Source organism: Cynocephalus volans, chromosome 1, assembly GCF_027409185.1.
Source record: "Cynocephalus volans isolate mCynVol1 chromosome 1, mCynVol1.pri, whole genome shotgun sequence".
NCBI classification, from domain to species: domain Eukaryota; kingdom Metazoa; phylum Chordata; class Mammalia; order Dermoptera; family Cynocephalidae; genus Cynocephalus; species Cynocephalus volans.
The window spans coordinates 142,831,316-142,844,068 of record NC_084460.1 but is presented as its reverse complement, the minus strand read 5'-3'; the positions used below and the strand labels follow the sequence as shown (position 1 = coordinate 142,844,068).

At 36.7% G+C, this 12,753-nt stretch overlaps 1 protein-coding gene across 1 annotated transcript in view; it reads right to left on the bottom strand.

Annotated features, from left to right (window-relative positions):
- Positions 1-12,753, bottom strand: part of ABI3BP (ABI family member 3 binding protein) — a 248,492-nt gene that overhangs the window by 19,151 nt on the left and 216,588 nt on the right. Inside the window, exons 58-61 of the mRNA XM_063114629.1 lie at positions 11,487-11,615; positions 11,110-11,178; positions 7,373-7,582; positions 3,021-3,129 (exon numbers count right to left, since the gene is read on the bottom strand). Coding sequence (XP_062970699.1) covers positions 3,021-3,129; positions 7,373-7,582; positions 11,110-11,178; positions 11,487-11,615 — 517 coding nt within the window. The remainder of the gene's footprint in view (positions 1-3,020; positions 3,130-7,372; positions 7,583-11,109; positions 11,179-11,486; positions 11,616-12,753) is intronic.

The window sequence follows — 12,753 nt, the reverse complement described above, 5'->3', positions numbered from 1 at the left end:
TCATTAAAATATTAACAAATAGAATACAGAAATGCATCAAAAAAATTATACACCATTATCAAGTGAAATTCATCCGAGGGATGAAAGGATGGTTCAACATACACAGGTCAATAAATGTGATACACCACATCAATAAAATCAAGGACAAAAACCATATGATTATCTCAATAGATGAAGAAAAAGCTTTTCACAAAATTCAGTATCCCTTCGTGATAAATACTCTCAGCAAATTAGGTAAGGAAGGAAAGTATCTCAACACAATAAAAGCCATATATGACAAACCCACCACCAATATCATCCTGAATGGGAATGATATCAAGAATGGGAACAGGACAAGGATGCCCACTCTCACCACTCTTATTTAACATAGTATTGGAAATACTAGCCAGAGCAATCAAGGAAGATAAAGAAATAAAGGGCTTCCATATTGGAAAAGATGAAGGCAAATTGTCCCTCTTTGTAGATGACATGATCCTATATATAGAAAAGCCTAAACACTCTACCAAAAAGCTCTTAGAGTTGATAAAAAATTTCATTAAAGTTACAGGATACAAAATCAACATGCAAAAATCAGTAGCATTTTTATACTCCAACAACAGACTAGCAGAAAAAGAAATCAAGAAACCTACCCCCTTTACAATAGTCACCCCAAAATTAAATGCCTAGAAATCAATTTAATCAAGGAGTTGAAAGATTTCTACAATGAAAACTACAAATAACTGTTGAAAGAAATTACAGAGCACACAAAAAGATGGAAAGCCATTCCATGCTCTTGGATAGGAAGAATTAACATTGTGAAAATGTCCACACTACCCAAAGCAATCTACTGATCAATACAATTCCCATCAAAAATAGCAATGACATTCGTCACAGAAATAGAAAAAAACAATCCTAACATTCATATGGAACAACAAAAGACCCAGAATAGCCAAAGCAATTCTAAGCAAAACAAACAAATAAACAAAAACCTGGAGGCATAACACTACCTGACTTCAAATTATACTACAAAGCTATAGTAACCAAAACAGCATGGTGCTGGCATAAAAACAGATGTTTGGACTAATGGAACAGAATAGAGAACCTGAAAATCAGCTCACAAACTTACAGCCAACTGATCTCGACAGAGACACCAAGACCATACAGTGGAGAAAAGACTGCCTCTTCAGTAAAGGTTGCTGGGAAAACTGCACATCCGTATGTAGAAGAATGAAACTAGACCTGTACCTCTCACTGTATAACAAAAGCAACTCAAAACGGATTAAAGACTTAAATATAAGACCTGAAACTATAAAACTCCTAAAAGAAAACATAGGGGAAACATTTCAGGAAGCAGGACTGGGCAAAGACTTTATGAACATGACCCCGAAGCACAGACAACAAAAGGAAAAATAAACAAATGGTATTATATCAAACAAAAAAGCTTCTGTACAGCAAACGAAAGAATTAACAGAGCAAAAAGACAACCTACAGAATGGGAGATAATATTTACAAACTATGCACCCAACAAAGGATTAACATCCAGAATATACAAGGAAGTCAAACTACATAACAGTAAGGAAACAGATAACCCAATTAAAAAATGGGCAAAGGATCTGAGTAGGCATTTTCTAGGGAAGATATAAGAATGGCCAACAGACGTGAAAAATGCTTAGCCCCCACAGTGACTGTTAAGAGGGTGGGAAATCCTATTACGGTAATTGAAAGGTGGAGCTTTGAAGAGGTGATTAGATTGTAGGATCATCATGCCTTAGTGAACGGATTAAAAATGATGTTCAAGGGCATGGTTCTGAGGGCTTTAAAAGAAGAGAAAGGAGAGTCTTTCTCACTCTCTCTGCTCTCTCTGCTTCCACCATCTTGCAATGTGAGACCCCTGGGTCACTGTCGCCACCACCAGATGGACTTTGGACTTCCCAGCCTCAGAAACTGTAAGCAAATAAATCACATTTTCTTTATACAATACACACTTCCGTATATTTTGTTACAGAAAAATAGCAACAGAAACAGACTAATACACTTGCACTCCCATTTTTATCACAGCTCTATTTACAAGAGCCAAGAGTTGGAACCAACCTAATTGTCAGATGACCAGATAAGGAAAAGTGGTACATATACACAATAGAATACTACTCTGCCATGAAAAAGAATGAAATACTGCCATTTGCAGCAACATGGATGAATTTAAGAGAAAAATTATGTTATGTGAAATAAGTCAGTCAGAGAGAGAGAAATACCACATCCTCTCCCATAAGTGAGAGATAATAAATAAATAAATAAATAAATAAATAAGTAAATAAAAGGTACAGCAATCCCAATAATACGTTGAACTTTCAAAAGGAGAGAACAGAACTGAGGTTACCAGATGTGGGAAAGGGGGAGTGAGAGGGGGATAAAGGGAGGAACTGGTAAAGGGCCATGAAAAACAATTACATTGTATACTGTTGAATATACTAATTATCCTGATTCAAGCATGGCATATTGCACATAGATACTGATATTCAACTCTGTACCCCACAGATATGTGAGGTACAGCTATATTACAATAAAAAAATAAATACCTAGAAAAGTTGTTTATTATACAATAATGTTAAAATATGTAACTATTGTCAAAACTCTAATCTCATTTTTGATGGTGAAAGATCCTGAAAGCAAAGCATTGCTGTGTCTGGGACTAGTCTATAATTACTTTAAGTATTAACTATAAAAAACTTCCACCTACATTTTGTCATGTGGCGTTCATGTTTGCATCATGTACACTTACTTGGTACGATGGCCTTCGACATTTTACGTTGCCACCTCTACTGTTTTAAAAGACCATCTTGTTGGTTCTTCTGTCCTCACTAATATTTTGCATATTTACAAAGCATGACTCCAGAGGAATCTAGTGCCATGCACAGAAAGCCAAAGGATGAGATGCAAGCCAGACACCTCTTAAGGTAGAGATGATATATAATTTAATTTTTTTGTTGTGCTTATGACTTTTGTACTTGCAAAATCTACATGGAATAGGTCTAGTGGCTTACCTTGTGTTTGGTTTCAGATTTTCTACTGTGGAGAAGGTTTGATTTGTAACTTGGACAGACTTGTTCTTCCCACTGAATGACCCATTTTCTCTGGATATAACTTCATATTCTGAAAAGTGAAAGAAGCCAACAGATACTTGTTTTTATGTCCTGGCCATTTAATTGTTCTTGAAGTTAATAGCATAATAAAGCCACTCACATAAAAGTGAGAAATTGAGATTGCCATTCTAGAGACGTATTGATCTTATACATTAGCAGTTTCCAGACAGGACAGTCATCAGATGATGAAGTTCCTCAAAGTATTTTAGGAATTGCTCACTGATCATGTCTGCTTTCCCTCTGCTGGAGCAGAGGAAGGCGGGTAACTGGTGAAGATTGGTGACACTCCTGTGGTTGCTTTGGATACAGAACCTATGATTTTGTTTGGTAAGTCAGAGAGTCTGCTGCTGTTGGAAAGCCCAGTACAGGAGAAGCTCTGTTTGAGGAGTGGTACTTGAGTAGAAGCCATTATTTCCTGCTTTATGGGGCTTTACAATATAGGAGGGGAAAAAGGCCACTAAGTATAAATACATGGTACTGATGCCAAAAAAAATTTCTTTGAGTTTAAAACCACAGCAGCAAATAACAGTTAACTAGATAACAAACTATACTTTTCTATAGTTCATTATTTTGAACTATGGAATCAGTAGGTTTTTGTACCCGCTGCTTACATAAGTTAAACTCTCTTGATCATTTTCTCCGTATTAAAAAAAAAAAAAAAAATCATGTCCTTGAAGTCTGCATAGAGGTCTGCACAAATTTCACTTAAAGGCATGTTTCTATGAACTTGCAGAGTTCACAGCAAAAGAGAAAGATTTTCAGAATAAGAGAACACAATTCACAAACTTGTTAACTGGTTTTCCCTGCTCTCAGTTGGGAGTTAGCTTAATGCACATGATAAGATGATATAGAGAGGACTAAACAAACAAACAAATGAACAAAACAAACAACAACAAAACCTCATTTAAAACCAGCTTCTTCACTTTGTAGACATACACAAGTGCTGGCATCAGGTAAATGGAAAAGCTTCAGTAGAGCTGGCGAGTTATAGTGGAGATTTCTGCTACTGCCCTGAGACCAGAGGTATGAGATGAATACTGGAAACAAAACCAAAACTAGAATAACCCAAGTAGACCTAAAATCACCAATTTTAATTTGGAGGGGGATTTTTAGTAGTATATTCTAAAAATCCGAAAAGGAGAATAACTTCCTGAACAATTTCGTGTGATCATCCTTTCAGGAATTCAAAATTAAACTGGAAGACAGTGGCCGTGGTATCTGGATACCGTCAGCGCAGCTATTAAAGGACTAATGGCTGGTAAGATAGTACCTGACTCAAACTCCTTTTTGATCCCAACCTAGCCCTCCATTTGCTCTCTAACCAGAGAGTGGAAGAGGTGGGGGAATCCTAAATTCAAATCTATTTTATATCTTTTCCTCAGTTATGAAGAGATATTTGCTAGAAATAGATGGAAGTAGTTAAAATGTAAGTAAAACTGATTTTTTTAAAAATGGAAACTGAGTTCCTTTAATGGAAAGTGACAAGCCAAGTCACTTGCCTTAAACTCAGTCTCAGTTTTCCCATCTGTAAAATGTCAAAATTTTTTCATAGTGTTGCTTGTGGGGATTAAATTAGGAGCGTACGGGAGATACCTAACAGTATTTTGCGTGCCTATTGCCCAACAGGTGGTACCTATTATTACTGTTGCTTTTATTATCCCTTATCATTCCTGAGTTGTGTTTTGAACATAGGATCACAAAAATTTTAAAAGATTCCAATTGGAAAGATTCAAGTGCTGCTTAGTCACCAAAAGAACAATTTATATAATAGTCCAGTTAGTTATGCAACCACTTTCATCCCTCTTCAATTGCATGATCTCTTTCTCAGTATTAACTCACACTTTTAGTACTGAAACTTCTGTTGCACATCTTCTCCAATTTTCATTTGACTCATGTTTTAAAAGTTGATTTAATAATATTTTTTTCTTGGAAGATTGGAGTTTTCAAAATGGATCTAGATGCTTCCTTCATAATGAAAAAGACATTTAGAATTTTTCTCAGAATTGTAGCTTTGAATATGTATTCATCTTGTGCTTTGTAAGTCTATCTTTTATTTTTAATGCTTTAAAGTGATAATGCCTTTTCATAAATGCATCAACATTATAAAAATTGCTACTACTATTGCAATACTGACAAACATTAATTTAATAGTTTCTAATTTATGCTGCATCTTCAAATTCACTTTTTAATTTTATCCTCAGGATAAATTGATAACAATGGGAATTATTATTATAAATATGGAAACTAAGGCTCAAAGTGGTTAATTATTGCATACCCAAGTTGCACATCTAGAACACAGCTGGTCTGGGATTTAACTCTATGTTGGCATGCTATTGGAATATCACACTGCAACAAATTTTTTTTTTTTTGAGGGGGGCAGAAAGGGCATGTAGAAGCAACTGAATTTGGATGTATTCACTAGAGGTGAACATGTGCCTATCACTGAAAGACAGATTACTGACAGAAGCCAACTCAGGGGAAATGAAGAATATAATTCACCCTTTTTGTTATCTTTCTTAATCTCTTTGCAAAACCAGTTCCAGTGATATAAGAATCTCTGTATTATCTGAGCTGTGGGTTTGTAAGCAATCCTGTTTCAAATCATGTAGTATTCAATGGGTCACTAAAAATACAAGAAATGGAAAAAAATTTTTAAAGAGAATTAGTGCAAATGGTCTAATGTTTTAAGTATGGACTAGGTGAGCAATGGTTAAATATGAACTTATTTCTATTTAGGAAATATTGTAACTAAAGGGGTGCAGTTCTTGTCAATGAAAATTGTTATAATAAGCCCTTTATCTTGTGAAAGATCTAGCAACCCATTAACATTTAGTAACAACATTACAAAAGCAATTGGTTAGACGGGTAAAGTATACTCTATTCATGATTCTTTGAGATTAAAAGACTATATTATCTGGAAGGAAAATCCTTCAGCATTAAAAAGTTTATCAGGTATTACTAACATATCCAAATGTATATGTATTAGATGTTTTAGATGATTAGATGTATTAGATTAACCAATTCCAACTTGATGTCCCACATCTTTAAGGCAAATGGAATTTTATAGATCATTTTATTCTATGAGAACTAAACCTCAGACTATCACAGGAACTCCTCATTAGCGAAGTATATGGATAGAGTTTTGGACATTTTAATACATCGAAATAATCAATACCAAGAGATGGACTGATTTTGAGATATTGGGATGGTAGCACCTATTGGTGTAGTCCCAAGTAAAGAAGCAGAACTAGGCAGGCAAATCCCACAGATCCATGGGCTTTGGCCAGTTCTTTCTCAAAACAAAGGCTAGCTTTGCATGAGAAAGGGAAATTCAGAAAATATTGGTAAAGAAAGCCAGCTAAGCAAAAATAAGCAGCTTACAATGGAAGTTGACCAGGTCGAATGGTTTTATCTGAGGAGAAATAGCGGCTGTTTTCTCCTTTATTCATAGCAGAAAACATTTTTAATAGGCCCTGAATCCTCCCTCTCCACCTCACTTGTCCACTATTCCTCTGTCCCTCTATTCCCTGTCTACCTGCACCAGGTACATGGCAGGACCAGGGCAGCAGGAACCTCATGTACTCATGCTATTTGCTGCATCCTTGTTTGACTAACCTATTCACTATGGAGAATCAAATTAGCATATAACAAATTCTAAGAATGATTCAGGATTTCTTATTTTTCACAATCATTTTTAGAGTAATTGGGTGGATGACAGCAGAATCAAAATTTCCTGAGATGAGCAGAAAATTGACCACGAATAGAATTTTTGTTTTTATTTTTCCTAAGATGTTTGAAATAACTTTTAGCTTGCTTGAAAGTTCCAGATCAATCTAGAAATGAGGTTGGAAAAAAGGAAAACTAGTTTAAATATCACCAGCAGTAGAAACTTCCCATATTTTCTGTAATTTTCTTGGTAATGAAGAGACTAGCTATATCTTCACACTGTGTAAAAGAGTTTTGAGAGGAGGTGGAGCAGTGCAGCTTAAAGAGATCTGCTAGATTAACAGGGAGCCCATAACAAGGGCAAAGATGATCTTTGGACATCTTTAATCAAGATGATCAAGGAAAAAAAAGATCTTTTCCCACCTTATGACACTTTTGACAATAATGTGCCATAAGGACAGGAGGACTCTGACAGGACTTGCTTCTCTTCAGATTGCTTCACATGTCACAGTTTGATCCAAGGTACCCCACTCTTGATGCAGTGTGTTATTAAAGCTTCTGTTGTAGTATCAGTGTCATGATCTTACCAGTGACAGTATCATTTAGTGGCTTTTCCCAGTCCAAGATGACGAAGGAGGGGCACCCTTCCACGGTGACCACAGTGAGGTTGGTGGGTGGGTTCTGTGGTGGGCTGGTGGCATTCCCCTCCATGCCCTCCTCTTTGGGGAACCTTCTGACGGAGTCGGTGATGGAGCAGGGCCTGTTGTCGGGCTTTTGGATGTATCTCACGTGAGGGCCTAAGGGAGAGAGGACACTGACGTTTAGCATTTTGGGAGCTTGTGAAGAAGATGGAGGTGAGCTCATACATGTAATTATCTGTTTGAAGACATCTGGTCTGACAAGCAGGTGGTTGAAAGCAGTGATGTGGATATTCAAACTTGGAAAAGTACAAAATCCTGTCTCTAGGATACAAGATATCAAAGCAAACTTCTAGAGATGAAAACTGCATGTGTAAAATGCAGGAAACAGTAGAGAGAATTAATAAACCAAGACACTGCAAAATAAGAGATTAGTGAACTTGAAGACACACTGACAAAAACTATCCAAAATAAAAATGGAGATAAAAATAGAATTAAAAATAATGAACATCAGTTAACTGTGGGACAACTTCAAGTGGTCTCATATACATGTGATTGGAGTATCTGAGGTGGAGAAGGGAGGTGCGCAGAAAAATATTTAAATGGCCCCACATTACCCAAATATGACAGATAAAATTTCTAAATCCACAGATTCAGAAAGTTCAAACACACCTAAGCAAAACAAATGTGAAGAAAACTATGCCAACTATAATCAAGTTTTTCAAAACGGGTGATAAAGAGAAAATCTTAAAAGGAGGAAGGGAAAAAAGACATAGTACATACAGAACAACCAAGATAAGAATCGTGGCAGGTTTCTCACCAGGAAGAATGAGAGTGAGAAGGCAGTGGAGCAGCATCCTCAAATACTGAGAGAAAAACTTGTCAACTAGAATTCAATAACTAATGCAAATATCTTTTATTTTATTATTATTATTTATTTTTTGTTTGTTTTGGTGGCTGGCTGCTAAGGGGATCTGAACCGTTGACCTTGGTGTTATAAAACTGTTCTCTAACCAACTGCGCTAACCTGCCAGACCCCCAAAATATCTTTTAAAAAAACAAAAGCAAAATACGTTTTTTAAAAAACTTATGAAACCTGTAAGAATTAATTACCAGCAGACCAACATTATAAAATATATTAAAGAAGTCCTTCAGGTAAAAGGAAAATGATACCAGATGGAAACATGGATCCATACAGAGAGGGGTGAAGAGCAATAGAAATAGTAACCGTGTAGGTAAATACACACAATATTTTCTCATTATTGAAGCCTCTCTAACAAATAACTTATTGTTTAATAAACAAAAATGAAGACAATTTAGTGTAATGTATATAACATGGAAAAGTAAAATGTCTGGCAACAATAGCTGAAAGCCAGGAGGAAAGAAAGGAGCTATATCAGTGTAAGGTTCTAATATTGTATGTGAAGTAGTAGATTATCACTGGGAGGTAGACTGTGATAAGTTAAGGATGTATATTATGAGTCCCAAAGCAACCACTAAAATAACAAAACAAAGAGTTACAGCTAAAAGACAACAGAAAGATAAGATGGAATTATAAAATATTTCATCTAAAAGAAAGCTGAAAAGAAGAGGAAACAAAGAATAGATAAGACAAACAGAAAACAAATAGCAAGATAAAGATTTAACCTAACAATATCAATAATCACATTAAATGTAAGGTTCTACAAATGCAAAATAAAATGCTGAGATTGTTAGACTGAATAAACAATCAAGACCCTACTATATAATTCCTATAAGAAATACACTTTAAATATAAAGAGACTGATAGGTAAAAAACAAAAGGATGAGAGAAAGATGACACTATTCAAAAGAAAGCTTGAGTGGATATATAAATATTAGGTAGTTAGATTTTGGAGCAAAGAACATTACTAGAAGCAGAAAAGGTCATTCATAATCATAAAGGATCAATTAATCAAGAGTTATTATAATCCTAATTAGGTCTGAACCTAAATACAGACCTTTAAAATACATGAAGAAAAAGCTGATAGAATTGCAAGTAAAAATAAATTCACAATTATAGTCAGAGATTTCAATACTCTTCTCTCATTAATTGGTATAAGTAGACAGAAAATCAGTAAGGATATAGAAGGACTGCACAAAACAGCCAAGCAACTTGACCTAATTCACATTTATAGAACAGTTGTTATGAATTGAATTTTATTCCTCTAAAATTCATATGTTGAAGCCCTAATCTCCAGTGTGATTATATTTGGAGCTAGGGACTTAAAGAGGTAATTAAGGTTAAATGAGGTCATAAGGGTGGAGACTTAATTCAATCTAACTGGTATCCTTAAAAGAAGAGGAAGAGACATCAGGGATGCCCATGCACAGAGAAAAGGCTGAGTGAAGATAGAGGTAGCTACCCACAAGCCATGGAGACAGGACTCAGGGGAAACCAAACCTGCCAATCTTAGATTTCCAGCCTCCAGAACTATGAGAAAATAAATTTCTATTGTTTAAGCCACCAAGTCTGTGGTATTTTGTTATGGCAGCCCTATCAAGTAAATTCAGCACCCCATTTAAGAATAGGAGAATACACATTCTTTTCAAGTATACACAGATCTTGTACCAAGATAGGCCATGTTCTGGGACATAAATAAAAGTTTCAACACATTTAAAAGGATTGAAGTGATACAGAGTATCAGACCACATGGAGTCAAATTAGAAATCAGTAAGAGGGACTGGCTGGTTAGCTCATTTGGTTAGAGTGTTAAATCCCCAAATATTTGGAAATTAAATAACACTTCTAAATAATCAACAGGTCAAAGAAGAAATCAAAAGGAAAATTAAAAAGTATTTTGAAGAATAAAAACAGACACAACATATCAAAAAATTATAAAATGGATGGATCTCCAAATTACTAAACTGAGTAAAAGAAGCAAGACAAAAAAAAAAAAAATACTTCATACTATGTGTTTTCATTTACATAAAATTCCATAAAGTGCATAATAATTTATAGTATAGCAGATCTGTGGTTACCTGGGGACTGGGGGATGGGCAGGAGGAGTGAGAGGGAGGGATTACAAAGGATCATGATGAAACCTTTGGAAGTGATGCATATGTTCATTACCTTGATTGTGATGAGGTGTTATGGATGTATAATATGTTAGAATGTATCAAATTTTATACTTCATAAAAATATACTACAAAAGATGGATATATGCAATCAATTATGTTTCATAAAAAAGTTAAAAAATATTTAAAAGTACTGCAAAAGGAAATAATGGGCTCTATATCATATTTTATCTTTCCTACTGTGATAGATCACATTATTCAAAAATATTCTCTGTGTCCATGGGAGGAGTATACTTCCCCAATCATTGATTTGAGCTTGGCTATGTGACTTTTTTTGGCCAATGAACACTGGCAGACATATCACAAAAAGAAGCTTGAAATGTGTTTATGTATTTGGATGGCCCTTTGTATTGTTATGAGAATATATTGTCTCTCGAGTCATCGTTGGTTCTTCATCCTGGACACCAGAATGAACACATGCAGCATGAACCTGAGCCCAGTCCACAAGAGGCCCAGCTGTACCTGCTGCTAGAAGCAGAACCACCTAGGCAAGCACTAAGATTTTGTGGTTGTTACACAGCAATAGCTGACTGCTACATACACCAAAAATAGCCTTGTCAAAATGGAGATTTGAAGCAAATAAAACATACCTTTGTATCTGGGCTTCCCAAGAGGATCTGTTTCTCTTGTTGGACTTGAGCTAAAGTCAGTTATATTACCTGAGAATGAAAGATAATAAACAATTTTGGCAAAAAATAAAAAAGCTTCACGATACCATAAATAAGTAGTGAAGACTGAAGATAGTCAATATTCCTCCTATTAAATTGCTTGAAGCTTTGATTTCCTTTATTATTATTATTATACATATTCATCCACAGTAAAAGGCCTTTAATTGTGTCCTGTGCAAGGTGTTCTGGAATGTAATAAATAATGAAGGAAGATCCAGAACTGAGACTTTTCTCCCTGTAATTTGAAATATTTTAGGACCATGAAATAAGCATCCAGTGAGAACTACTAACATACTGACCAAGTTCTTCCCCAGAGGCAGGAACTGTTGGTTGCTTTCTCTCTGTCTCTGTTCTCTCTGAGCGGGGTGGCGTAGGTCTGAGCGTTGCCCTCAGGGGTGGGGAAGTTACTTGGCCTGATGAAACGATTCCTGTAATGTAGAGCCGAAGTAGCCAGCCTTTATAGGAGCACTGCCAAATTTCCCATTTGTTTATTCAATACATGTTTATAAAGCACTTACCATGTGTCTTGGCACTATAGGCCAGGCTTGGAGAGAAAATAAGACCTGGTCCTTGATGAAGATAAATGAGTGGGCCAAGTACATAGAAGCATTACCGGTATTGTGAAAGAACTAGATAAGGTCACAGAGGGGCAAGAAGTGGGAGTGTTTTTGTTTATGGGGAAAGATGGAGGGTGTTGTGTGGGGAGGGTAGAAATGTCTTCACAGAGGATATGCTGGTAAAGAGGAGAAATGATCAGGAGGCTGGCATAACAGCTGTATTCTAGTCGGAGGCTGCAGCAAGAACCACGTCAGGGATGAGTCAGAGAGGGCCCAGGCGCAGGGAGAGCTGAGAGTGGAAGAGCCAGGAAGGGCAGATCATAAAAGAACTCGCATACCATGGATTTGGACGTTATTTTTAGGCAATAAGATAAGGATCCGCTGAAATATTTCCATAGGCAAGTGACAAGATAAGATGAGAAGATGAATGGCCGGGGCGCAGGCTGGTAGGGGAGAGAGACGTCAAGGGCATAAAGCAGCTGTGGAGGTGGGGAAAGAGGAGGCAAACTGTGGCAGAAGCAGTGGGACTGGGTCAAGGGGGTAGACATGAGAGATGTCAAGGAGATGGGATGGCCTGACTCAGAGATTCACTGGCAGACATGGGAGATGGCTGGAGAAGAAGGAAAAGGATTCCTAGGGTCATCCATGTTTCTGGCCTGGTGGCAGAGCAGTGCTACTTTGAGCTGCTGTATTCAACAGTGACTCCTCTACTCTAAAAATATTGATAAGTCTTTAAAACTGGGTCCATCCCAAGGTCCAGGCAACTCTACTCTAAACTCCCAAACTTGCCTAGACTTGCTGGGTTAGATTTTATATTCCTCCTGGGACAACGAATCATTCTCCGGCAGGCAGTCAAGGGATACAAGCCTGACCTAAAGGGTGAAGGGATACAAGTCTGACCTAAGGACCACGGCCCAGCACAGAATCACGGATGAGGCAGTCATCCAGGCTGCTGCTCCGGCCCCTAGGGACTCGTGCTCCTGGTCCTGGTGGGAGAAGGCAGCAAAAA